Below are 27,344 nucleotides of genomic sequence, written 5' to 3'. Positions count from 1 at the left end.
AAAGACTGAAACTAAGGAAATAAAGACAAACCGCACGCACAATTTTATAGTACTTACAACATGGAATCTCAGTGGATATCATTTTTGATTTGTTTATAATATATAAAGTATCTACTCAAATAAATGTCCAATAAATTACATTGCATTTGTGCATTGGAGTATCGTTTACTTGTTCTGTTCAAAAGTCAAAAGCTTTACACAATTTGCGACATGGCAAAAAAGTCTAAAATACGACTAACTAATATGACTAACTGATAGCGCTTGTTTCATTAAATTGCCATTTCAATTTTGTTTTGGGGATTTATTATTGTATTCGGGAAATTTGAATAAAAGTGGAAGAGAAGTTTGTAACAAAAACATCAGATATAATTTATATCAATAAAGAAAAATGTCAAATCCAAATTCAGTTAATTATTTTCACTTAATGTGATATAAATTTGGAAATACAAATTTCCATCACTTGTTATCAAAATTTTTGGATGTGAATTAGTGTAAGGCAATGGTTATTTGTGATTTCGATTTTTATACGATACACACCTACAGACAGTCCTAATTCTGTTTACTTCCGTTTATCGTCGTGATATCAATTCAAGCAATTTATTCTGCTCACTTCATTAGATTTAATCACCAGTAAGTTAAAAAATATATATATTTCGTCCATTTTTTTTGTTTTGAATACATTGAAATTACTCTACTATTTACGTAAATACTAATGCATTTGACCCTTCTTTCATGTAAAAGTTAAAAGGTCATAGGTCACACGCTATGCGAAATATTGATGTATTTTATACAATGTTACGTCACCTTTCCATTTGGGATTCCTACGTGGATTATTTTTAAAATAAACAGGTAAGATTAAAATCATCATAAAGAAATCAATCACACCTATCTGTGTCGTAAAATTGTATTATACCCTCATCAACTGATATGATTGATTGTTCATCAAATTTTAGTTGATGTTTATAATACTGATACACAATACACAGATTTCAAAAATGGTCAATAATTTATTCTGTCGATTGTTACCAAGATTTTTATAGACCAATACAATATTTAAATATATTTATGTTTATGTTATGTATAAAAGAATTGCTAACAGTATTATTTTGCATCAGTAAGCTATTTAAAGGGCGTTGCAATCCAAGATAAATATAGTTACAGAAAACCCTAAGTTATTTTAAGTCATTGCAACTACCAAACAATTCATTTTTTAAGATACATGTTCTTTCGATACAATTGACTGATTATTTTTGCATAAATGAATATTGATTGCTGATATTTTTTAGTCTGAATATTTGTTTAGATTGCCGAAAGATCGTTGTACTTGTCTTAGTTTTCAATTTATATCGAGTAAGACTATAAATAATTTCTATACAGATAAGAAAATGTGTATTACCACTTTAAAAGACTATCACATAATATGCTTTTACAATATGTATATAATGGGGAAGAAATTGGGTTTTTTTCTAATAATATGGCCTTAATTGCAGAGCATTTATGATTATCACTGTACATGCAACGATAATAGTGAAAAATATGTGTAATTTATGTGTAAATTATAATAACTTTGGCATATATAATAAGACATCAAACAAACAGAAAGCAAACAAAAAACATCAAATCCTGACTTACTTCTAAACATAGAATTTTCTCATTTTTTAACAATAACTGGCTTTTTTGCTTAAGCTGTGTTTTGAAATTAACGAAGATATGAGTGATTGTTCACATTATTATTTAAACGCAATCGTTGAGCGAATGACTTCTTGTGCAAGTTAGAAAAATTGTCCATGTTTTGCATGTATGTTTTTGAATACTGCCTGCTCACTCAAAACATTATTTGATTCTACTTTAGTATAGGCCTATATATTTGCGCTCCATGGTGTTAAAATGACAAGGTTTTCGTAACTTTATTATCTAAGGGTCTAAGTCATCCTGATGCACCACGAAAATGAAAACATATACGCTTTACTTTGTAAAATTACAAAATGCAAGTGAATGAAGGATCGGGTGAATGATTGGCATACCAGTAAATACATTTATATTTAGTTTTTCTATCACGGGACATTTGAACATCATCGAAATCGAATCATCCTGTAAGGTCCTTAATACAGATTCCAAGTGCAGTGATCCACACTCTATAAATTGAAATTATACCTTTAAAATTCTGATGGATGCCGTGGAGGACAATGCAAGATAATGGATATAACAAGAAAAAGAGACATCAATTTACTGTGAGAGTGGGAAAAGGCTGTGGAGTCTTTAATTTTTAAACGTATGAAAGTTTAAAGAAGGTCAATTAGTGTCAACGCTACATCAATTTTTAAAGACCCCGGTGTAGCAAAAACATTGTCTACTTTACATGACAAATATGTTGTCGTACCAGCAGACAAAGCCCAAAAAAAAACATTGTTTTGTCTGCAAAACGCCTTATTTTCAATGTTAATTATCAGAATTTATACGATAGATTTCATAATATAGCTTTCCCCTTTATAACATGAAAGAGTAATCAAGGGAACCAAGGTTATAGCGGTAATCAAAAGAATGCAATCCAGGGACAAAGACCAGACAAGGAAACAGACATACACAACAAAGAACATAAAGTAACTAAAATCATGCATACAAAGTGACAAAAGCAAATTATCAACTCGGACTTCACTAAAACCTGGAAGCATGGACCAGGTGCACCGGTAGGGTAAGCGTCCTCTGCTTTTCTAGAAACATCCACCGAGTTGCTCGTAAAAAGTTAAGTTCGGGGTAGACAAACGAGGAAAGGAAAACTATAACACTTTGAATAAATCAGTTTTCATGGTGCAAATAGATACACCATAACGATCCACGAATTCATGATGACGACCATAAACGTTCTGTAGTAATGACTTCAATCTTGTAGCAACATTATTCTGTTCCAGAGGCCTATTTGTTACAGTTCTAGCGCGATACAAAAAGTCTGCTTAGTTTCGGCAAGCTCTGGCATAACGTATGAGTTGTGATATGAACACTCCATACGCAGGTGATGAAGGGATGTTGCCATAGATGAAAGGAAAGTTGACAATTTTGAATGAAAAGTCATCACGTTTGTCGTAAAGTTTGGTCAATAGTTTTCCTTTACCATCGATTTCTAAGTGTAGGTCAAGATATGGGGCTGACTTCTTCACATTGTCTGTAGTATCCTTTATCTCAAGTTCTTTTGGGTAGATGCGATGTATCAAATCCCCGAAATTAGGATTGTATAAGGATAATACGTCATCTATATAGCGGAAACTGATATTAAAGGATCTAGCTAAGCGATATTCTTTCTTTCCGATCAGATCAGCTATAACATCAGCCTCATAAGAGTGAAGGAGAAGGACAGCAAGTTAAGGAGCACAATTTGTTTCCATTAATAAAACGAAAGCAAACAAAATGCGGACGGTTTGTTCCATGCTGTTGTCGTCAACCGGTGTCAATAAACAATGTGGTTTCCAGATGTACGAATAACTTCAATTATTGTTTTTTAATCTTACCACACCATGCCATACCTCAAATGGAAGACTGGGATCGATTTTTAATCGGTTGTTTTTGGAACTGCTGTGGAATTTGGGACGCAAAAATGAGAAAAACATCAATTTACATATGTCTGTCATTATTTTGCAATGAATGAAATGTTGCACAAGGTGATGCAATGATTTGTGTAGAGAGCCAAAACTTGGGCCAGGAACAAGCGTTTGCATATTGTCTAGTCAGCGCCTTGAAGTTAAATGAATTAATCGTACAAGAGTAGTCATGGAAACCAAGATTTTAGCGGAAATCAAAAGAATGTTATTCAGGGACAAATACCAGACATGGAAAATAGACAAACACAACGAAGGATATGAAGTAACTAAAATAATACATACAAAGTAACAAAATTAAATGAGCAACTCAGACGTCCCTAAAAGCCGGGAATATGAACCAGGTGGACCAGTAGGGTAAGCGTCCTCTGCTATTTTAAAAACAGCCGCCGAGTTGTTCATAAAATGTCAAGTTCGGGGAAGACGTACGAGGACAGGGAAACTATGACACGTTGAACAAATCAATTTTCATGATGCAGATTGATACATCGTAACGACCCACGAGTTCATGAAAAGTGTTACTACAAGTTGCCATACCATAAAAGAAGACTGGGTTGATTTTTAGTGTTGTGACTAAATCAGTTTACTAATTAAGGTTGATAAAAACGGAAACAATTACACCCCCTTGTCTTTATAAAAAAAATGGTTCAAGTAAATGAGTCACTTTGAAATCGTACCACGAAGAGTATACCTTCAAATGGTGGTTGGGACATTGAATTTAGAATTGTGACTTGTACCCTTCATGAAAAGGGACGAAAAGGGGTCACTTTAGTTCATGTCGAATTTTTACCAATGTAAAAATCTTTAATAAAACTAAATGCTGTATCACTCTTGAATGTTTTCTTTGGCATATGAGACATATGATACCTTAGCATTATTTTAATCTCCTTTGTAGGTGTCTTAATGCTACGTATACTTGAAAAATTGTGATGGTAAACTGATATGGTATGTATGTGTTATAGATTTTAAAAACAATTTCTCAGTTGTTAAGATTGTTAACAATTACTGGTGATTTAAACATTACTCAGTAATTATCAAATTGTCGAACAATTGTTCTTATCACCCCACTCCCCCTAACATTCGGTAAAAATATATAACACTTATTTTAAAACAACGCAATAAACAGTTGGAGTTTTTTGACACCACAAACAGAAATAATAAAAGTAGGTAAAAATAAATATTTGGATAAATATTTGGAAAAACCAAACTTGTGCATTCTGAAATGGCCGCATAAAGCTACAAATCTAACGTTTTTGACAATAGACAGTAAAAGTCAAGAAACGTCCTTTGTCTCGCGCCACATTTTAACACCTCCATCAAAAAAGTAAATAGGTATCGCCTTGTATGCCTGTCTTACCGTCCGTCTGTCTATCTTTCCGTCCGCCTGTCAGAACTATTTTCTTCCCATTTATGTCTGAAACTCCTTCTAAAAAAATTTGCAAAATTGTTTTTAAATAAATAGAGTGGTAAATTATTACATTTGGAGGTGCAATTTGTTAGGAAGTTGTGTTTTAATTACATTCTTTGATTGTGTTGTCCAAAACAAATTGTACTGATTGCAGTTCACCGGGGTTTCCCTTTATGGGCAATTTCTTGTTTTATTTACTAAACACTCCACTTTGCATTTTGGATTAACACTCGTGTAAATTAACTTATTCAATATTGACAAACAACTACTGACGTGTCAATAATGGAACAATTCACGTACATCAAAGTCAAAGTACGCATGGCCTGAATATAAACAAAATTGAACCATTTAAGGAAACGTCCCTCATCTGTTTTTTTTTTATAGAAATACCCGCAAATTGCTCATAAAATGCCACTTCCCGTGTAGAAAGAAGGTGATAGGAAACCTGTGATACGCTATACAAATCAGTTCTCATGGCGCAGTTTGAAACATCAAAACAATCCATTAGTTCATGATCACAATAATAACACTTTATAATGGAGCTTTTAATCTTGTAGCAACACAACCTTGTACGAAATCTAGCACAGTACAAAAAAGTCCCCGTGAATGCAGGAAACACGGACGATCTGCATGCTTGTAGCAACACAACCTTGTTCCAGAAAATTAATTGTACGAAATCTACTACAGTACAAAAAAGTCCCCGTGAATGCAGGAAATACGGACGATCTGCATGCTTATATAACGAACAAAATAAAAAGAGATAAAAATTAAGCTGAAGAAAATAAAATTAATCTTGACGTAACCCCCCCCCCCCAAAAAAAAAAATAAAACACCTAAATTGTATCCGTAAAATTGATTTTAACACAGTATAACTTTAATCATTTTTAAAATCGTGACAATTGATACACACCAAAATGTTGATAGAATCGCAAAATTAATACGTTTATAGTATTTAAATCTGTTATATCTATATTTTCCTATCTACTCTCAGATCTTTATTGAAACCACAGTCATTGAACTATTTTCTAAAGCATTACACTATGCAGTGTTAATACGTTATCATATTTCCCGATTGCATACAAGTTCGCTTCAGTATGAATGACAATTTTACGCTAAGTGTATGTACATGATGATAAATGATATTGATATATGTATGATAATTGTTTTGCAGAACTTACTTTACTTTACTTAAACGGTACAACCTACAAAGAACTAAAATGAATTTGCAAAGAATATTGAATTTACTGAATTTACTGTTTTCATATTTTTCTTGCACAGACAACAGTTGCAATTCTTGCTAGGAGTTATACTGTAGTGTTGTTTGGCATACATTATCTGCAAGTAAGTAACAAATCAAAAAGAACTTTTTTAGTGAAGAAGTGTTGTTCACTATTTTTTTTTAACAGAAAGCAAAATAGCTATTGTATAGATAAATTGTGCTAATTATAGAACATATTTCTAAAGGATCAATATAAAATTAATTGATGTAATACTGGAGACCATATTAACATATGCAAACATTCATCTCAATTACAACAGCTTTATTGTCTTATTATTTGATTATATACATGTAGTTCATTTCCCTTTTCTGCCATGCAAACAGCCAAACTTCATTTGGTATTGTCCAAAACATTACGCTTTTTGGTATTTTGGTAAGACATAGAGCCATGGCCACATGGCCATCGCCACAATACGTCACCTAAGTTACATGGTGTCTCCATAGATGGTCTCCTTCCTTTCATGCAAAAACCTCTTGGACTTCATCACATTAGAACTCTATTCTATACCTATCACTCTACTACACTCCCTTGACAAAACAAGTCTTGACACTACTGTTCCTGAACCTACCTCATTATTATACAGACTTGTTTCCATCATTTTTGATATTGGTTCCCAGACTCTTTATGCCAGTTTGCGTGAAAAGCAAAAAGAAAAAAGATATAGATCCAATTAATTTGGCTAACATCCCCCATCACAAAAATTCCTCCACATTTCAAAGACAAACCCAAACCAATTATTTCATATTCCTATACTTCACCCATTGCATCTAAACTTGTCGATTATAAAATGCTATTGCAGAACCTCGGGATTGCGGACTTCAAGGCTTAACCACCTAATTGGTCTTGCAAAAACTCTCCATTCAAATATGGTCCTTCTTATCACATCGTTACGGGAGATTTAACCATCATCAAAAACGAATCTCTGCGTAATATCCTTTCTAAAGGTACCATAAACCGCGCTCCGTAAATTGGAATTATAACTTTCAGTTCTTATGGATGCCGTCGAGGACTAGACTATGCAAGAAAATGGATAAAACGAGAACAAGCAGACATTGATTCTCTTTCAGAGTGGTTAAAGGCCGTGAGGTCCTTAATTTTGGAACGAATGAAAGTTTTAAGTAGGTCAATGAGTGCCAAGGCTATATCAGTTTTCAAAGACCCCGATGTAGGAAAAACATTGTTTACTATAGATGACAAATTTGTTGTTCTACCAGCAGACAAAGCCCAAAACAAGATTATTTTTGACTGCAAAATGTTTTACATCTAATGTTTATTATTAGAGGTAGACGTAGAAAATAATAGCAGTGATACAACATATACCGCTACCACTCTCTCCAAAGAAGAGATTGTGGAAAACCATAAGTCTGTGCTATCTTTTTTGGTCTCGACCAAGGATGATGATTGTCTATGTACTGGATTCCTAAACTCCACATGAATCCATACAAACAAAGTTACATAGCTGGGTCTGCAAATGTACCATCGAACCTCTTTCAAAACTTTTAACTTCTGTACTCACAACTGTCAAAGAGGGTCTGCAATACTACCACAACACTTGTTACTCCTGTAGTGGTATTAATTCAATGTGGATCCTGAAAAATTCGAAAGATCTTTTGGAAACAATCAGTTCAAGACTATAATCAGAATATAATAGCATTAAAACCTATTTTTCAACACTGTATATTTCTATTCCCCATATTCAGTTAAAATCCCGAATTAAAACATTTTACATCGTTGTTACGATGGTACACCTAGATACAAATATATATAGTCCTTGGTAGAGATTCCTCATAAGAAATAATTTTCATATCATCTTCCAAATATACAGAGCAAGATGTTACAAAATGCTGGAAATTTTAATCGACAACATATTTGTCCAGTGTGGTGGACGCGCTTTTCAACAAACGGTCCGGCATTCCAAAGCGAACAAATTGAGCTCCTCTACTTGCGGACCTATTCCCTCACTCTTATGAGGCTGACTTAATAGAGGACGTGATCATAAAAAAAGACTATCGCTTAGCTAGATCCTTTAATCTCACTTTCCGCTATATAGATGACGTATTATCTTTAAACAATCCTAATTTCGGAGATTTGATACATCGCATCTACTCCAAAGAACTTGAGATAAAGGATATTATGAAGTCAGCATCATATCTTGAACTTGCTACACAATTGGTCTTCACTACAGAAGTTTTATGGTCTTCATAATGAACTCGTGGATCGTTCTGGTGTATCCATTGGCACCATGAAAACTGATTTAGTCAACGTGTCATAGTTATCCTTTCCTCGTTTGTCTACCCCGGACTTGATTTTTTATGAGCAACTCGGCGGGTTTTTCTAGAAAAGCAGAGGACGCTTATCCTACCAGTACACTTGGTCCATGCTCCCAGTTTTTAGTGGAGTCCGAGTTGCTAATTTTCTTTAGTTACTTTGAATATGTGATTTTAGTTACTACATGTTCTTTGTTTTGTATGTCTATTTTTCATGTCAGGTCTTTGTCCCTAGATGAAATTCTTTTGATTACCGCTATAACCTTTGTTCCTTTGATTATTCTTTCACTATTTTAGAGGGTTGCATTTATAAAACAAATGTATATTGTAACGTTTCATATTCATCTTCGGTCGATGGGTCTCTATTTTCTATGACATGTTTTATTTATGAATTCTTTATTATTTTTTTTTATTTTACCATAAGATGCCATACTCGTATAAGCTGCAATGTCCAGAGGCAATGTTGTGGAACATTTATGACCAGCGACTATGTAATAGGACACATAGGTATTCATGCATATTTGATGAGAACGAGGAACGTTTTGGATCAAAATGTCAAATTCCAATCGTACAGAGACCAGGTGAAAATAGTAATATGATCATCTCTGTAATTTTGTTTTTGTAGTATTATTATTGTTATTATAATTCCAGGCTGATAAAAAAAGTATTTAAAAAAAAAATATTAAACACTTAAGTAAGAAATCACTTATACAGAAAATGCTTTGAATATTGTATGAGATTATAAATACTTTATATGCTTCATTCACGCTATATAGATGACCTATTATTATTAAACAATCCTTGCTTCGGCCATTTTATACATCTCATCTACCCCAAAGAACTTGAGATAAAGGATACTACAGACACTGTGAAGTCAGCCTCATATCTTGACTTACACTTTCAACGGTAAGGGAAACACTTTGACAAATATATACGACAAACTCGATGATGTTTCATTCCGTATTGTTTATTTACCTTTCATATGTGGCCACTTTTCAGCACCTGTGTATGGAGTGTTCATATCACAACGTATATGTTATGTCAGAGCTTGCCGTAACTACGCAAACCTTTTGTATCGCGCTACACTTCTTACAATTAAGCTTCTTAACCAGGGTTATGTTGCTATAAAATTGAAGTCATCACTACAGAAGTTTTATGAGAGTCATCATGAACTCGTGGATCCTTACGGTGTATTTATTTGCACCATTAAAACTGATTTTCGAAAGTATCATGGTTTTTCCAGTCCTCATTTGTCTACCCCGATTTGACTTTTTATGAGCAACTCGGTGTGTGTATCTAGAAATGCAGAGGACGCTTACTATACCGTTGCACTTAGTCCAAGCTCCTAGGTTTTAGTGGAGTTCAAGTTGCTCATTTGCTTTTGTTATATTGTACGTATTATTTTTGTTATTTTTGTTTGTTTTCCCCGGCTGGTCTTTGTCCCTGGATTACATTATTTTGATTTCCGCTAGAATCATGATTCCCCTGATTACTCTTTTATATCACTGCTATATGCATCTGATAATACTTGAGTTGTACATTATTAAAGATAGATTAAATGAAATCATAAATTCAGGCCAAATCTTATTACCAAGAAACAATTGAATTAATTTTGAAGGCATGCTCCTAGGCTCTTGATTATTCCTTCTTAAATGTCGAACATATGTTACAAATTTATACATAAAACATGATAAAAATTTAAAGAACAAGGTGCATCTAGAGTCATTCATGCCCTTTTAATCATATGTCTAAAGAAAAATGTCGATCCTTCTGACGTTAACTTGAATCATGATATTTGACGACGTATTTAGTTTATACAAATTGATACGTTTTGGTCAAATTATGTACAGAGAATAACTACTGGTATCTCCTTTTTTATAAATAAAATTTTACCACAGGATCTATGGTAACATACCTTGGTGGAATATTTATTAGGGAATGTACCGAAGAAAGATTTCAACCTGTTAAGTTCTTAACAAACGAAACAAGTAATTGTATTTTTGCGAAGTCTTTTTGTTCTGAGGAGGGTTCTGTATTAGTTGACAATGGCACGACACGAACAGACGTAAAATGCCGATGTGACTATACTAAAGATTATAGTTATGTCAACGAACCGAGAGATAAATGTGGATGTCAACCAACCGTTGACGACTGTTCCTGTTATTTGAAGACTTGTCCAGGGAGTCATGTTTTATCTCAAGGTATTAGTGGATATTTTAAATTTTGCCAGCACATTCAAATTGAAAAACAAATTCAATTTGTATCCAGTTGTAGTTTTCAAATTTATAAGTCTATTCTTTGATTTTGTTATGTGTTGGTCTTTATTGATAGACTGGTCATAGCAATGTTTTTTTTCTTTTTACCGTTTATTACTTTGAAATATCAAAATCTTGTCATTAAAACGTCATTTCTACTTGTAATATTGTCTGTGGTTTACTTTAACAACATGCATGAAAAAGAGTTCGCCAATTAAGTATTGTACGATTCTTTTCCTTTCACTAGATGTGTCAAATATAATCAGACATATTTTTTTTCTTCTTTTTCTGAACGCTCCAGCTACCAGTCAGCATGTCATAAGATAAGATCTGGTGTAACTTACGAATTGTAACGTTTCCATTATTTTACTTGTTAAAAATGAAGGAGTTTTAAAAATTTCACTATGAATTCTCAGATGATTGTTGCATACCATGCGAAGCTGGGAAAACAAAGCTTTTAATTTATTATACGGGTGGTACGATGAAGTTTTTACAAAGTTCACTTGAATAGATAATACCGAAATTCACATTTTATCTTTTCGACTAATTGTAAGCATGGAGGCAAATTACTTAAATTACTTACACATGTAAACAATATTACAACACTTTTGTAGTTAAAACAAAATAATATTAAAGTATACATTCTCAGCTTTATTCGGACCGTTTCTTCAATGTGTTCTGTTACTACATAGGAAGTGACCATTTCAACCCGAAAGTGGTGAGTGAGACCGCTGCACCAAGTAAAAGACCATTGTTTCCCTTTGAATTTGCTTCCAGGTTCTCCTACTTTTCTGCTTATTCAGTTGACAGATGTTACATACTTCATTAACATAAATGTTCATGTATTTTTGTTCCCTCCAGTATTTGGTTCTAATGCTGCTGAAGAGACGTTGAAGACGTGTACATATGTACAATGTATAGACATTTGCATTATGTATACGATTGGTATATTTGTACATAAAATCGTTGTCTTAAATAATTATTTTTACGTTACAATTTGTTATTACCTATCTTTAAATATAGAGCTCTTTTTATAGCAAAACAAATGGAATAGATTCTAACGTTGCAGTGTGTTGTTATTATTCGCTTAAACACTGATGCATTCTTGACAAACAATTTTCTTAAAATATAAAATCACTTGACGTTTTTGGTGACGGCTGCATTGCTTATATGCTGCTTAATTCTTTAACTATTGAAATCCTTTTAATTCAAATTCAATCAAAGAAAACTGTAAATTAACATTCGAATAGTAAATTGATAGATTCATATACAACCAGATAAGTTTCAACGATGTCAGATATATGGGAGTGTATTGTTGTACGCTTCCTGTGTAATAAATTACGATTCTTGCTTTTGCCAAAACATCACACCACTTTTCTCTTCTTGTATTGTTAACTTTATTTGATGTCATTGATGATTTGAAACATAATGTTTGCTGCTTCAAAAATTCAGTTTTTATAAATGACAATGTAAAAAATGAATCCATTCAATAGAAAAGAAAATAAATTCGTGAGTAACAAAATATCATTAACTGTGCCAAGGACACTTGGAGGTTACGTTCGTACACGCAATTATAATTTCTACTCACTCGCTAGTCATTCCGCTTATCCACTTAAAAAGTTAGCAAGACATTTCTTGCAAAAAGATTACTAAACCTAATCAACAAAACAAGATCTACGTGCCATTGCAATATTTACGCGTCAAAATGACGTCACAATATGTTATTTTTTTATCGAAACTTCCATTAATTTTATTATTTATTAATTAATTTTGGTTACGAGTGGTTTTTCGCCCCGCACATATAACACACATGTTTCAACAATAACAAAAAATTAAATGTTTAGGATTCCTTTCTATTTTTTATCTATGTTGCTACAAGATTTAACTACAGAAGTTTTATGGTCGTCATCATGAACTCGTGGATAGTTATGATGTATCCATCAGCACCATGGAAACTGATTATTTAAAGGGTCATAGTTTTCCTGTTCTCGTTTGTCTACCCCCGAACTTAACTTTTTACGAGCAACTCGGTGGATGTTTCTAGAAAAGCAGAGGGCGCTTACCCTACCGGTGCACCTGGTCCATGCTCCCAGTTTTTAGTGGAGTCCGAGATGCTCATTTACTTTTGTTACTTTGTATGTATGATTTTAGTTACTTTATGTTCTTTGTTGTGTATGTCTGTTTTCCATATCTGGTCTTTGTCCCTGGATTATATTGTTTTGATTACCGCTATAAACTTGGTTCCCTTGATTACTCTTTCAACTTGATCAATCCAAATCATGAACGAAAAATCTTAAAGGACGTTAATTTGATACACAATCTATTTATATTTTTTATATTATATTAGAAGTACAATAATTGAATGACACACTACGTCTGGTTATTTGGCATGTAAATATTTCTGAATATGAAAAAGTTTTTGATATGCATAAATCACCTCCTGCATGATTTTTTATAAAGACTGCTACTTCAGGTGTTATAGCCTGTCGCTAAAATCTTTACAATAAAAATGTAATGAAATCACATAGTTTTCCATTCGGCAGAATTCATTCATTTTAGCTCCTCGCCATGTCTGCAAGAATGATCTGCAAAAAAACCCGATTCAGTTGGCAAAAATAAGCACACATTTTACTAAATATTATGCATCATAATTACTGCTTTGACTTAGTCGTTTTCTATACTTAATTTGTTAATAACCGAACATAACCCTTTAAATGTGCATTCATCTTTCAAATCCTTTTTAAGCTAGTAGCAAACTTAGTAGCAATTACCTGCTTTAACTCCACAAACATTTTACAAAGTTGCATTATTAGATTAACCTCCAAAAATATAGTGCACTTCTCATTATTGTACATCAATCGTAGAAACAATTACCATTTTAGTCAATATGAAAAATGTTATTCTCTCTTTCTACTTTCTTGGATCCATTAGATGTTTTCTGTTAACATGAAAAAAATGTCAAAATGGCTCATGTACATTTAACTTCAAACTTTACTAACACATTCATATTCATAGTTCAGTTCATATATCAGTTATCAAACTAAAACATCGATCATAATTGTATGTTGAAATACTTTTATAAGATGGTTTAAACTGAAATAAACGCTATGTACTATCTGTACCTTCCTAGATTACACATGCGTCGACATGCAGAATTGGACTGGAAGTTTCTTTTGTCCAGAAATCTTTCCACAAAACAATTCAATGTAAGCTCTTTTCTCTTTAATCTGCATCAGTACTTAAGTACTTTTTAAAATTGGTAAAATTGAAATTATTTTTAACTGTAAACCTTTACTTCTTCAATCTAGTCTTTTTATTCCAAAAATTCGAGTTTTGGTATTATTTCGTTGACCTTTTAACAAATACATAGAATACCCAAAGTGTTTTGTGGCATAAAATTTTGTCATCGATGGGTTAATAAAATGTACGATTACAAAAGTAGTTAAAATAATTGACATGTAAACAAGGTATTAATTAAAATAATTCTTAATCGCTGAATTCCATTGTTTTATGGTCGTCATCATGAACTCGTGGATCGTTATGGTGTATCCATCTGCACCATGATTTTTGATTACCGCCATAACCTTGGTTCCCTTAATAACTCTTTAAAGTGCAATTTAAATTATTATTCAACAAACCTTTAAAACTTTGTGAAATTGTACTATTGGAAAAAAGAAACTGTGCAACAATAGGAACGGAAATTCAGTTGCAAATTAATACCTTAGATTACAAATATTCGTTTGATGTTTACTCAATGCCAAGATTATGATGGTAAGATCATTTTTTGGCAAAAATATATGAAAAAAGTAAATTTCAACTTAAAACTAAAAAGGGTCGATTTTACTGCAAAATTCATACTGTAATCTTTACATAAGAATGATGATCAAACGTTGATCTTGGAAATCTTAATCACAATCCGGTTAAAAATGTACGTTTTTTTAAGATCTGTGAATTTATTTTGTTTTTTTTTCACTTCCTATCTTTTTAAAGATATTAAAAATATTAAGATAGAAAATCTATCCGTTTTAAAATGATTAAACTCGTAAGGTGTGCACTGTTTCGTTTTTAGTATACTAGTACTTCTAAATGAAAAAGTAATCAAGGGAACCAAGGTTATAGCGGTAATCAAAAGAATGTAATCCAGGGACAAAGACCAAACATGGAAAACAGACATACACAACAAAGAACATAAAGTAACTAAAATCATACATACAAAGTAACAAAAGTAAATGAGCAACTCGGACTCCACTAAAAACTGGGAGCATGGACCAGGTGCACCGTTAGGGTAAGCGTCCTCTGCTTTTCTAGAAACACCCGCCGAATTGCTCATAAAAAGTCAAGTCCGGGGTAGACAAACGAGGGAAGGAAAACTATGACCCGTTGAATAAATCAGTTTTCATGGTGCTGATGGATACATTTAATTTTGAAACGTTTAATTTTGTTTCTATTTTATATCTCTATTTTCGCTTATTAATCATTGTAATACATTTTGATTTGATAATTAAAAGCACTTGTCTCACAGCTTACTGTCTCTACTGCTAATGCTTGCTGACAAATAAACAAAGATAATTTATTTCATCGATCTTTTTACCTTTTCATTTGAAAATGAAGACAGTTTGGGCACATATATATATTATTTACAAGTTCCAATACAGTACAAACTAATTGCTCTTTAATAATTCTTGCAAACAAAATGTGACCTCTACGTTTTGTTTTTGTTTGTGTGCTTGGACTTTGATTCAAAACATACTCTGATTTTTTTAAGTTATATTCCAATATGAATATGTTGGCTTTTAATTGTTCGTGTTGATGTTTTACCAGGCTGCCTCCTTCTCCATCACAAGTTGACGTTGAAGGTAAGTACATAAATAGATGATTAACATATTGTAAGGGACTCGCCGGTATCCTGCCCGTAATACCTGCCAGTGGTTACCGTAATGTACATGTAGAACATGTAGCGCCATATTCATATAACTGTTCGATTTTAATAGTTGTATTTGTATTTTTCATTTTTATGGGTTCACGTTTTATAGGTTTTACTTCTGTGTATATATATGCATAGGGTTTTCTGGTGTTAGTCTTTGTCCCGTGAGATCGGATCTGGTATGCGTTCCTTTGTTTAATCGTGAGCATGGATTCCCAATGTTTCCTGACACTGCTCATAAGATAGGGTCTTTGTTGTTAATTTCAAAACGTTTATTATAATAATAATAATGTTTATATTATACAATATTATACAATCGTATTATGACTATATCAACTGTACGAGTGGTGTCCGACGTGGTGGGAGGTAGCACTGTGCTTTCATGAAAGCGGTTTTATTATTCCGTTAAACTTCCGTTAGAGAGTAATATCAGCGGCGGACATATGAAATCATTATCTTCCTTAAGTTAAGTAAAATCCATATTTGGTATAATTTCCTCACCTAAAGTCTGGAAAGACTTCTGGCAAAAATTCTGGATTTGTAAATTGCCGCCGAAGATACTTTCAGCTATCTGCCATGTTGAAATACTTTCGCGTTTATATATATGTTGGGAATATGTACCAGGTGACCTAAAGTGACCAATGGCAGATTGTCTTTTTTGTAAGGGGCGGGGTGTATAGACAATGGGAAATGCTTAAAACGGCAAAAATAAGTTATGTCAACTTGTCGGCTAACTGTCCTTAGTAATATGTTAATAAAACAATTCGAGTGAAAGTAAGAAATGGACAAGTTGTCATAAAACAAACAATCGGACACCACTTTCATAAATGCGAATCAATATAGCAGACGAAACAACAATGCGTAAGTTTCCTTTGACAAAATTGTACCCTCTACTACTCTTTATAACGAAATGCATGTTCAAGTGTGGCAAGGTGCCCCTTACATAAAAATGAAAACTGGGACCTTTGCAATGAACCTAATGTAATAAAATTATTTTACATGATGAAATAAAAGAGATTCTTTGACGTTTCACTCCTATCCCCGAAAATGGCGACTTCTTGACGCTGAACAAAACAAAGTACAAAAAATGTTGAATAACAGTCGTGAATCATAACAAGAAGTGATATAACATGAATGACTACTCCAAAAATCTTGTGCAGCTACAAGTTATTCCTTATAAAGAGTGGCATAAGCCTATAAAATGACAAAAATCTATGGAAGTGGGTAAGTGTAACCTTGCCATAGTGAACACTGGTTTGACAAACATACAAAAATTGAAATTACTATGAAATAGCATGTGTAGTCAAATACTGCTTGCCTTGTGCCACAAGCTTATCAAATATAATAAATTCCTACCCCCATCCCTCCATTAAAAAAAAAAGATTAATTTCCCAAGAATAAAAAAAGTTTCCTACTGTTTCTTACAATATGTACTATTTACCGGGATCTAGTTTAATTTGAATAAAACAACAGCCATAGTATATTGGACATTAAGGCCCTTAATTGTCTAAAATAAAAGGGACAAAAACATTCTGTGAAGTTTATCAAAAATTCAAATTTTATTTTATTTGTGTAGTTTTTGGTCATTTCTTATCATAAACGTGGCAAAGAAATAGTGTTCGCTCTCAAATTTAGTGAATATATACATCATAACATAGTTTAACATACATGTTTGTGATTATATATAGTTGTTTCTTGGATGCAAATATGTTATGAAAAATACACCAATTTTCCTTATCAGCAGTTTCGATACAACCGCAAAAAGTTATGGTCCTATAATGTTATGACACTGTCTTCCTTGTTGTCGACGCATGATTTTTGCGATAACTTAAGTAGTAATAAGTTGTTTTTACGTAATTTTACAACAAGGTTTTCAACCATAAAGGGAAAGTTGGTATGGAATTCGGGGGTTACACTCTCAATCGTTTTAGAATTAGGATAAAAACAAACCAAGAAAAATATTTCATTTAATTTCAGATAAAACATATGGATGTTAAAAAATATTGGTCGAAAATATTAGGTCATACTTGGATCAATTTTAGGGGGTTTAGAATTTTAACTATACACAAATTACGAATGAATGGCCAGAAACATTTTCCTGAAGTCCGGTCAATGTGTTGACTCTTGTAACACAAAGTGTCCTAGCACCAAAGCAAGTCTGGGTTTATATTAAGGGTTGTAACTTAACCCCATATTAATGCCTCTACACTTTTTATTTTAAAAAAATACACGAATGTGTAATTTACTTTTTAATTGTTTCAATCAGATGATGATGAGGAAAATATACCAGTTCCATCATACAGTAGATATGGAGTGACGTTAGTATTAATCTGCCTGATGCTTTTAGTAGGTAAGTGCTTTAATGTCAAAAAGTACAGTTTATATCAACAGCCACTTGTGTCGTAATTAGAAATCCCAAAAATAGGTGTAAGTTACTATTAGTATCTAATTCTTTTTAGAACAATTATTGATGATTTTTTTAGTTCTACTATCATAACAAATTTCTTGAATTACATAGTGTATTAGGATAATTGTTTAATTATACTGAATGATTTTTTATGTTTTTGATCCTATAAAAAATTCTTTTAGCGCGATGGGTAGGAAAGTTTCTATAGAGCTTGACATGTGTTAATGAGAATATAATATGGATATTCTTTTGTTTGGTTTTAATAAGTTGTAACATGAACATGTGCACGAAACATTCACGTAAGGAATGAAATGAATTAAAAAAACATAATCATTATTCCACTACTAGCGAAATCACAACAGGACTGAATTTCAATTTCCGTCCGTTGATAAGTACCTCACGATAATCCAAGACTATTTTCCAACGTTGTTTGAGGTACTCACTTGATTTTGCATGTAGCTTTATCTAGATGCAATGCAGTTTTGTTTTTGTTGTTGTTGTTTTTTTTTTTTCGGGCGAATGATCTTTCACAGAGTTAATGCATTGTTATGACTAAATAAGTTACAGTTTAATGCAAGAGTAATCAAGGGAACCAAGGTTATAGCGGAAATCAAAAGAATGTAATCCAGGGACAAAGACCAGACATGGAAAACAGACATACACAACAAAGAACATAAAGTAACTAAAATCATACATACAAAGTAACAAAAGCCAATGATCAACTCGGACTCCACTAAAAACTGGGAGCGTGGACCAGGTGCACCGGTAGGGTAAGCGTCCTCTGCTTTTCTAGAAACACCCGCCGAGTTGCTCATAAAAAGTCAAGTCCGGGGTAGACAAACGAGGAAAGGTAAACTATGACACGTTGAATAAATCAGTTTTCGTGTTGCTGATGGATACATCATAACGATTCACGAGTTCATGATGACAACCATAAAACTTCGGTAATGATGACTTCAACCTTGTAGCAACATAACCCTGTTCCAGAAGCCTATTAGTTAGAGTTCTAGTGCGATACAAAAAGTCTGCATAGTTTAGGCAAGCTCTGGCATAACGTATGAGTTGTGATATGAACACTCCATACGCAGGTGCTGAAGGAATGTTGCCACAGATGAAAGGATAGTTGACAATTCCGAATGAAAAGTCATCACGTTTGTCGTATAGTTTTCCTTTACCATCGATTTCTAAGTGTAGATCAAGATATGAGGCTGACTTCACATTGTCTGTAGTATCCTTTATCTCAAGTTCTTTGTGGAAGATGCGATGTATTAAATCCCCGAAATTAGGATTGTTTAAATATAATACGTCATCTATAAAGCGAAAACTGAGATTGAAGGATCTAGCCAAACGATATTCTTTCTTTCTGATCAGATCAGCCATCAAGTCAGCCTCATAAGAGTGTAAGGAATTGGTCAGCAAATTTGCTCCCATTGGAATGCCGACCGTTTGTTGAAAAACACATCTACCACACTGGACAAATATGTTGTCGATTAAAAATTCCAGCATTTTGTAAACATCTTCCTCTGTATATTTGGAAGATGTTTTGGAATTATTTCTTGCAAAATATGAGGAATCTCTACCAAGAACTATATATTTGTATCTAGGTGTACCATCTTTTTTGAGAAAACAACAATGAATAAAGTTTTTTAGTCGAGATTTTTTTTTAACTGAGTATGGGAATAGAAGTATACAGTGTGAAAAATCATAGGTTTTAATGCTATTATATTCAGATAATAGTCTTGAACTGATTGTCTCCAAATATCGTTCGAATTTTTCAGAATCCACATTGAATTAATACCACTACGGGAGTAACAAGTGTGGTAGAAATGTAGACCCTTTTTGACAATTGTGAGTATATAAGTTAAAAGGTGGGTCAGAAACAGGAGTGTCAAGACTTGTTTTGTAAAGGGAGTGTAGTAGAGTGAGGGGTATAGAATAAGGTTTGGTTCTTATGTGATGAAGTCCAAGAGGTTTTTGTATGAAAGGAAGGAGGCCATCTATGGAGATATCATGTAACTTAGGTGACGTATGGTGGCGATGGTCATGACTCCTTTCCCGTCTTGGATTTTTGTTAAATAAATTCATCATATTTATGCTATTGTTATATTGGCTTGAAAGGTTTATACTTTAGATGTTGTAATTGCATCCGTGCGGTATTGCAGTACCTACTCTGCGTATCCAGTACTCCTCTCTTTCCATACTATAGGTTTTACTTAGAACAGAACTGTAGGATGTTTTTTTTTTCTAAAATACGAACTTTCATAGAGAGGATTGAATGATCTTGTTGATTAAAGTGTTGATAAACTGTCGGGAATTTCGTGCTAGCCGAATAATGTTTTAGTTAAGTTTTAGCCCTTAAACTGCTTATACTACATATTGTCATTGTAAGTTTTTTGTTTACTCTAATTTGGAATTGTCTAAAAATCTTTTTTTTTTTTTTCTTATTCTAATGATACAAATTTAAGCATAGTATTATCATGGTTTACGCAATGACAGATTTTATACACAGACATATTCCTAAAAATCATATTTTATAGTCATACGTTTGCTTGAGCACTTGATGTCAATCTTGAATTTAAATTAGAGTTTATATTTTATAGTACTTTAGTTTTCGCTTTTAGTTTTCCCTGTTTTAGTGGAGTCCGAGTTGGTCATTTTCTTTTGTTGATGTGTGAGTATTATTTTGGTTATAATTATGTTCTTTGTTGTATGTGTCTGTTTTGCATGTCTGGTCTTTGTCCTTGGATTACATTCTTTTGATTTCCCCTAAAATCTTGATTCCCTTGATTACTTTTAGTGTTAGGGTTATCGTAACCTATTTTGTACGCTACATTGTATATAATGATCGTTTATGTTTCCTACTATCAACCAGACCCTTTTTTTTAAGTTTTGTATTGTAAAATATATTTTTTAAAACCGCCCATTGCAAACCGGAATATGTATCAGATAGACACGCAGAAATGGGTCAGGGATGTGAATTCAAAGTGAAAAATAGCCTTTAAATTGATTTGACATTAAAATATGTATTCAAAAATCAAGAAAAGATTTTCAAAAAAAGAATAATTTGCAGTATCTAGAGCAGGTGCGTTCGCTAGTTATTTTTTTTTTAATGGACAACTTTTTACATTTTCTATTTCTGCCTTTCAGTCATCCTCTCTTTTTTTCAATGTCGTAACAAACGTCATAAAAAAACTCGGTTGTAGGCTGTGCCTAACTCAAATTACAGTGATGAATATTCATTGATTTTGTATCATTTAGGTGTTGTCTAACTTTGTTCATTTCGAATATGTCAATTTGAAAAATCTATATCTTTATAGTTTTGCTATTGATCAAGATTTACAAAAGCTGCTATGAAAGAATTAAAAAGAATGATGATAAAAGAGTTAGAGGTATGTTCCTGCAGTGTTATTGAAAACGTTTATTAGTATAAAATCGAAGCTCTTGAGCACAAAAAATAAATTCTCTTAATATACTTGATAAAATATTTGACAAAAACAACCACTCCCTTCGATGAAACAAACTCCATTTGATTCCCATGAAACAAAACGTGTCTTGGTACAAACTCTGTTTAAAATTGTTTACACACATTAAATATCACTTTAATGTATGGATATTTTTTATATTTAATTGATAAAAAAATAAATTCATTATTCCAGATGAGAATAGGGATGATACATTACAACAAGATTACAAAGCAGTCAAAGAAGCAGAGGACTGTTCAAATGGTATGAAATAAAATTGAGAAAATGTTCATTATCGTAACACTTGAAAACTTAGCAATACACAGTCGTAATTTTCTGCGATGCGATAATGTTTACAAGTACTTTTATATTTTTAGTGTCAAGTTCCTAATAAGAAAGAAGGAAATGGTAAATACAAAAATCGTGTTGATCTACAGTACTTTGTCTCCACCTCATACACAAACAAAAGAAACGCAGACGGCATGCGATTTACTCGTTTAAGTAACTTAATAAACAAAGAAATAATAATATACAAACATTTAAAATGTTCATTATAATTATTTATTTATTACTATTATTATTACAATTTTCTATAGCGCTAATCTAAAACAATATTACTCCAAGCGCTTTACATTTCATCACATGTTTAAAAAGAGTAACCAAGGGAACCAAGGTTATAGCGGTAATCAAAAGAATGTAATCCAGGGACAAAGACCAGACATGGAAAACAGACATACACAACAAATAATACAAAGTCACTAAAATCATACATACAAAGTAACAAAAGCCAATGAGCAACTCGGACTCCAGTAAAAACTGTGAGCATGGACCAGGTGCACCGTTAGGGTAAGCGTCCTCTGCTTTTCTAGAAACACCGCCGAGTCATAAAAAGTCAAGTCCGAGGTAGACAAACGAGGAAAGGTAAACTATGACACGTCGAATAAATCAGTTTTCGTGTTGCTGATGGATACATCATAACGATCCACGAGTTCATGATGACGACCATAAAACTTCTGTAGTGAAGATTTCAATCTTGTAGCAATATAACCCTGTTCCAGAAGCTTATTTGTTAGAGTTCTAGCGCGATACAAAACGTCTGCGTAGTTTCAGCAAGATTTGGCATAACGTATGAGCTGTGATATGAACACTCCATACGCAGGAGCCGAAGGGATGTTGCCCCAGATGAAAGGAAAGTTAGCAATTCTGAATGAAAAGTCATCACGTTTGTCGTAAAGTTTCGTCAATAGTTTTCCTTTACCATCGATTTTTAAGTGTAGGTCAAGATATGAGGCTAACTTTACAGTGTCTGTTGTATCCTTTATCTCAAGTTCTTTTGGGTAGATGCGATGTATCAAATCCCCGAAATTAGGATTGTTTAAAGATAAAACGTCATCTATATAGCGGAAACTGAGATTGAAGGATCTAGCCAAACGATATTCTTTCTTTCTGATCAAATCAGCTATAAAGTCAGCCTCATAAGAGTGAATAAATAGGTCAGCAAGTAAAGGAGCACAATTTGTTCCCATTGGTATGCCGACCATTTGTTGAAAAACACGTCCACACCACTGGACAAATATGTTGTCGATTAAAAATTCCAGCATTTTGTAAACATCTTCCTCTGTATATTTGGAAGATGATTTGGAATTATTTCTTACAAAGTATGAGGAATCTTTACCAAGAACTATATATTTGTATCTAGGTGTACCATCTTTTTTGGAAAAACAACGATGTATAATGTTTTTAAGTCGGGATTTTAACTATTATTTTCTACGTCTACCTCTGATAAACATTGGATATAAAACGTTTTGCAGACAAAAACAATGTTGTTTTGGGCTTTGTCTGCTGGTACGACAACATATTTGTTATGTATAGTAGACAATGTTTTTGCCCTGTTTTTGAAAACTGATGTAGCCTTGGCACTCATTGACCTACTTAAAAATAACATATTTATAAAAAATATATAAAGGTAGTAAAACTTGTCTAATTTATTAGTAAAAGTAAAAAAGTACGAAATTGGAAATATTTACAAATATATATATTTAAGTAGCAGTCTTGATAAAAATCATACAGGAAGTGATTTATGCACATCAAAACCCAACAAATTCATTTTTATTTCTTGTTTAAACCAGTAACTGATCACATAACCAGTCTTAGATTTTCATACGGTCGCTTTTGCAATAAAAATCATACATGAAATTGACACTTTGCAAGTGTTATCGTTCATGATTTTGTTTGATTTTGTGGAATTTAGTGTGAGATAAATACATGATTTGTTTTTCAAAAATGCATATCTCAATACAGAAATGATACTCGTTATGTAAAAACTTATCAAGGCTGAAAACGAATTCTTTGTTTGGTGTGTTTTTCTTTATCATTGGCAGTGTCTGAATTTTATGTGGACTGGTATTCAACAATTAACTTTTTTTACTTTTATTATACAGATTTAACTACAACAAAAGACACATGCGAAACAAAAGAATTTCATGACATTGTAGTTCACGCTACACCAGTAAACGTTAGTCTCTGTCGAAGTCTTTTAAAGCATAATGCTGGCATTGATCTATGTGACAAAAAAGGTCGAAGTGCCTTGATACATGCTTGCAATATCTTGCAGGAGGATTTGGCCATACTTTTAATAAAAGAGGGCGCTGATGTCAATAAATCTGATAGCCTAGGGAACACACCTTTGACCATTGCAAGTCAGAACAATTTGGTATCAGTTGTTAATACTTTGCTTGATAAAAACGTCGACGTCAATGCTGTAAATGAAAATGGCGCCACTGCACTTTCTCTGGCATGCATGAATGGTTATACAGAAATATTCAAAATGCTTTTAGAACACAAAGCAAAACCAGACATCCCAGATAAGGATGGATGGACGCCATTGATGCATGCCGTACACTGTAGTGAAAAATGATCATTCAAAGGAAGGTGGTTGCCTTAGTATGGCTTTCTGTATCACAAAAAAATAAGAATAGGCATTATAAATCTACTAAAGTGCAATATTACCACGGATTCGGGCAAAATTGTAAACAATATGAAACGTGCATGTTAATCTAACGGTACATTTACACTCAGAACCGTCTCTTACTTTGCCAATATTTAACGTTGTTCTGTCTTTCTCATTTAAGGAGAAATCAAGGGAACCAATCTTATAGCGGTTATCAAAAAGAATGTAATCCAGGGACAAAGACCAGACATGGAAAACAGACATACACAACAAATAATACAAAGTAACAAAAGCCAATGAGCAACTCGGACTCCACTAAAAATTGTGAGCATGGACCAGGTGCACCGGTAGGGTAAGCGTCCTCTGCTTTTCTAGAAACACCGAGTTGCTCATAAAAAGTCAAGTCCGGGATAGTCGATAGAGGAAAAGAAAACTATGACACGTTGAACAAATTAGTTTTCATGACGCTGATAGATACACCGTAACGATCCACGAGTTCGTGATGACGACCATAAAACTGTTGTAGTGATGATTTCAATCTTGTAGCAATATAACCCTGTCCCAGAAGCCTAATTTTAAAAAGTCTAGCGCGATACAAAAAGTCTGCTTAGTTTCGGCAAGCTCTGGCATAACGTATGTGTTGTGATATGAAAACTCCATACGCAGGGGCTAAAGGGATATTGCCACAGATGAAAGGAAAGTTGACCTTTCTGAATGAAAAGTCATCACGTTTGTCGTAAAGTTTGGTCAATATTGTTCCTTTACCATTTCGATTTCTAAGTGTAGGTCAAGATATGAGGCTGACTTCACAATGTCGGTAGTAGTATCTTTTATTTCAAGGGGTAGATGCTATGTATCAAATGCCCAAAATTAGGATTGTTTAAAGATAATACGTCATCTATTTAGCAGAAACTGAGATTATAGGATCTAGCTAAATGATGTTTTTTCTTTCGGATCAGATCGGCTACAAAGTCAGCCTAATAAGAATGAAGGAAAAGGTCAGCAAGTAAAGGAACACAATTTGCTCCTATTGGACATGAATACGAACACAATAAACAAATTTTCAAATCTGTATCACATTTCATGTAGCAAACTATGCGTTTTCATAGAACTATTATATTATATAAACTGCATTCATGTTTATTCTATAAGATCGTTATTTATATTTCGGCGCATTTGTATATTTTATTTGTATTCTAGTATGTTTTTTTTCAACTGTACACTGTATAGTTATTATTATTGATGCATACAAAACATTGAGGTAGTTATTTACTCCTGTAATATGGGAGATGACGTTTATAAGTTGAAATAGCTGATGTCCAATTCCTTTAGTCTTTAAGTGCAATAAGTTATTTTCTGTTCAATATTTTATGTTGTTATAAATGCGGTACTTTCATGTTATCGTGCGTAAAATATTTCATATAAAATATGAAATTGTATTTAGAAGAATTAAACAAAAATGAATGAAGACAGCTATTGCATTCAATGGTGTCGCCTTATTTAACTAAAAATACACAGAAAATATCTAACAGAAATTAAAATATATACGAAGTAGTACGTATCCTTTATTGCTGTCACGAAGTTCTAAGCGACATTTGAAATCAAAGACTGGCTAAAAACTTCTTCACAGCCGCCTGTGTTTTTATGAAAACTTCATGGTGACCACTCCCTTTTACACTGTCAAGCGAGAGGAATCGGTTGGTAACGGGTGTCGAGTTTTGCAGCTTGAACGTGAAACAAGATTTTAAAACTTTTTTCTTTACTTTCTAACAATTTCAGTATAGGTACAGTCAACATTTATCTAAGATCTAGTTATACCATTTGACACATACTTGGAAGTAAAAGGGACGTTTTTCCCATTTTAATATGGCTGATAACTGGCTATTGGCCGTCTTCAATGAAGACGTCATAAATATCAGCCCGTCGTCAATGTAAACTGACGTCATTCATATTACGTATTTCATTATTCATATGACTGTAATTCATTTGATGTGTTTATAAATAAAGAAATTACAGTCAAATATGATTTGAGATAGTCATCTAGAATTATTTTGTAACAATTCAAGTGTGTGGTTAAAAGATTATGACATTGCATTGTTCCATATCGGCATGTGTATCAATATCAAGCCCGAGAGCTCTGTTTGAGTGCTGATATAGGCCGAATAACACGGGCCAAATATTTAAAAAATACAATGTAAAATTTACAATTTCTGACTTGACATGCAAAGAATGTGTTTTTCTTTTCTATTTAACAATTATGTAGATATTCAAAATATTTAAATCATAGATGTACTTTGGCACTTTGCTGCAATCCATTGTACTATAATTGGTGTTTTATGCTTTGATTCTGTAAATATATTATATCCAATCAATGTAATTATTGTATCTGTTTTCCAGTTCCTTTAAAATAGACACTGTTACAAAATTTAAATGAGCACCATTTTTAGGAGTAAGCACCAGGTGCATCAGTAGGGTATGCTACCTTTCTTTTTCGAGAAACGCCCACTGAGTTGTTTTTATTATGTCAAATCCGATTTGTTTTTAAATTTAAGCGAAAATATACGCAAGTGTAGACATTAAATGGTTAATGTCTCTTCTTGTCAAATAACGGGTTAATACGGAAAAAAACCTAAGAAATAGCAAACAAATCTGTTCTCCTTATAGCTGCACAATGGCGATAGAATGATGTCGACCGTAAATAATGTGAAGTGGTGACTTCAAAGCTTTTCTAAAATATTTGAACAAATTTAGGCACTGTAGATTCTGTGGGCTTCATATGTATATATCGCAAGATTAGATATT

The 27,344-nt window shown here is 32.9% G+C and overlaps 1 protein-coding gene across 3 annotated transcripts; it reads left to right on the top strand.

Annotated features, from left to right (window-relative positions):
* The first annotated feature begins 580 nt into the window (after positions 1 to 580).
* On the top strand, positions 581 to 26,914 carry LOC148604120 (uncharacterized). Of its 3 annotated transcripts, none has more exons than XM_088547936.1 (11): positions 581 to 630; positions 4,486 to 4,535; positions 6,277 to 6,339; positions 8,970 to 9,126; positions 10,444 to 10,746; positions 13,931 to 14,006; positions 15,622 to 15,656; positions 17,991 to 18,076; positions 21,448 to 21,520; positions 21,788 to 21,856; positions 24,034 to 26,914. In XM_088547936.1, exons 2-11 carry the CDS (start codon positions 4,533 to 4,535, stop codon positions 24,507 to 24,509), a joined length of 1,341 nt encoding a protein of 446 aa, XP_088404062.1. In that variant the 5' UTR covers positions 581 to 630; positions 4,486 to 4,532; the 3' UTR covers positions 24,510 to 26,914. The 3 variants fall into 3 exon arrangements, with proteins under 3 accessions (XP_088404062.1, XP_088404064.1, XP_088404063.1); XM_088547938.1 differs by lacking the exons at positions 581 to 630; positions 24,034 to 26,914 and adding exons at positions 722 to 849; positions 21,970 to 22,088; XM_088547937.1 differs by lacking the exon at positions 581 to 630 and adding an exon at positions 723 to 849 and having other exon boundaries at positions 17,991 to 18,074; positions 21,449 to 21,520.
* The last annotated feature ends 430 nt before the right edge of the window (positions 26,915 to 27,344 follow it).

The sequence above is a fragment of the Perna viridis genome, chromosome 10, assembly GCF_037379345.1.
Source record: "Perna viridis isolate PV_CMFRI_1.1 ecotype Kerala chromosome 10, ASM3737934v1, whole genome shotgun sequence".
Classification (NCBI taxonomy): Eukaryota; Metazoa; Mollusca; class Bivalvia; order Mytilida; family Mytilidae; genus Perna; species Perna viridis.
Note: the sequence above shows the minus strand (reverse complement) of the source record. Positions and strands in the feature narration are given on the sequence as shown.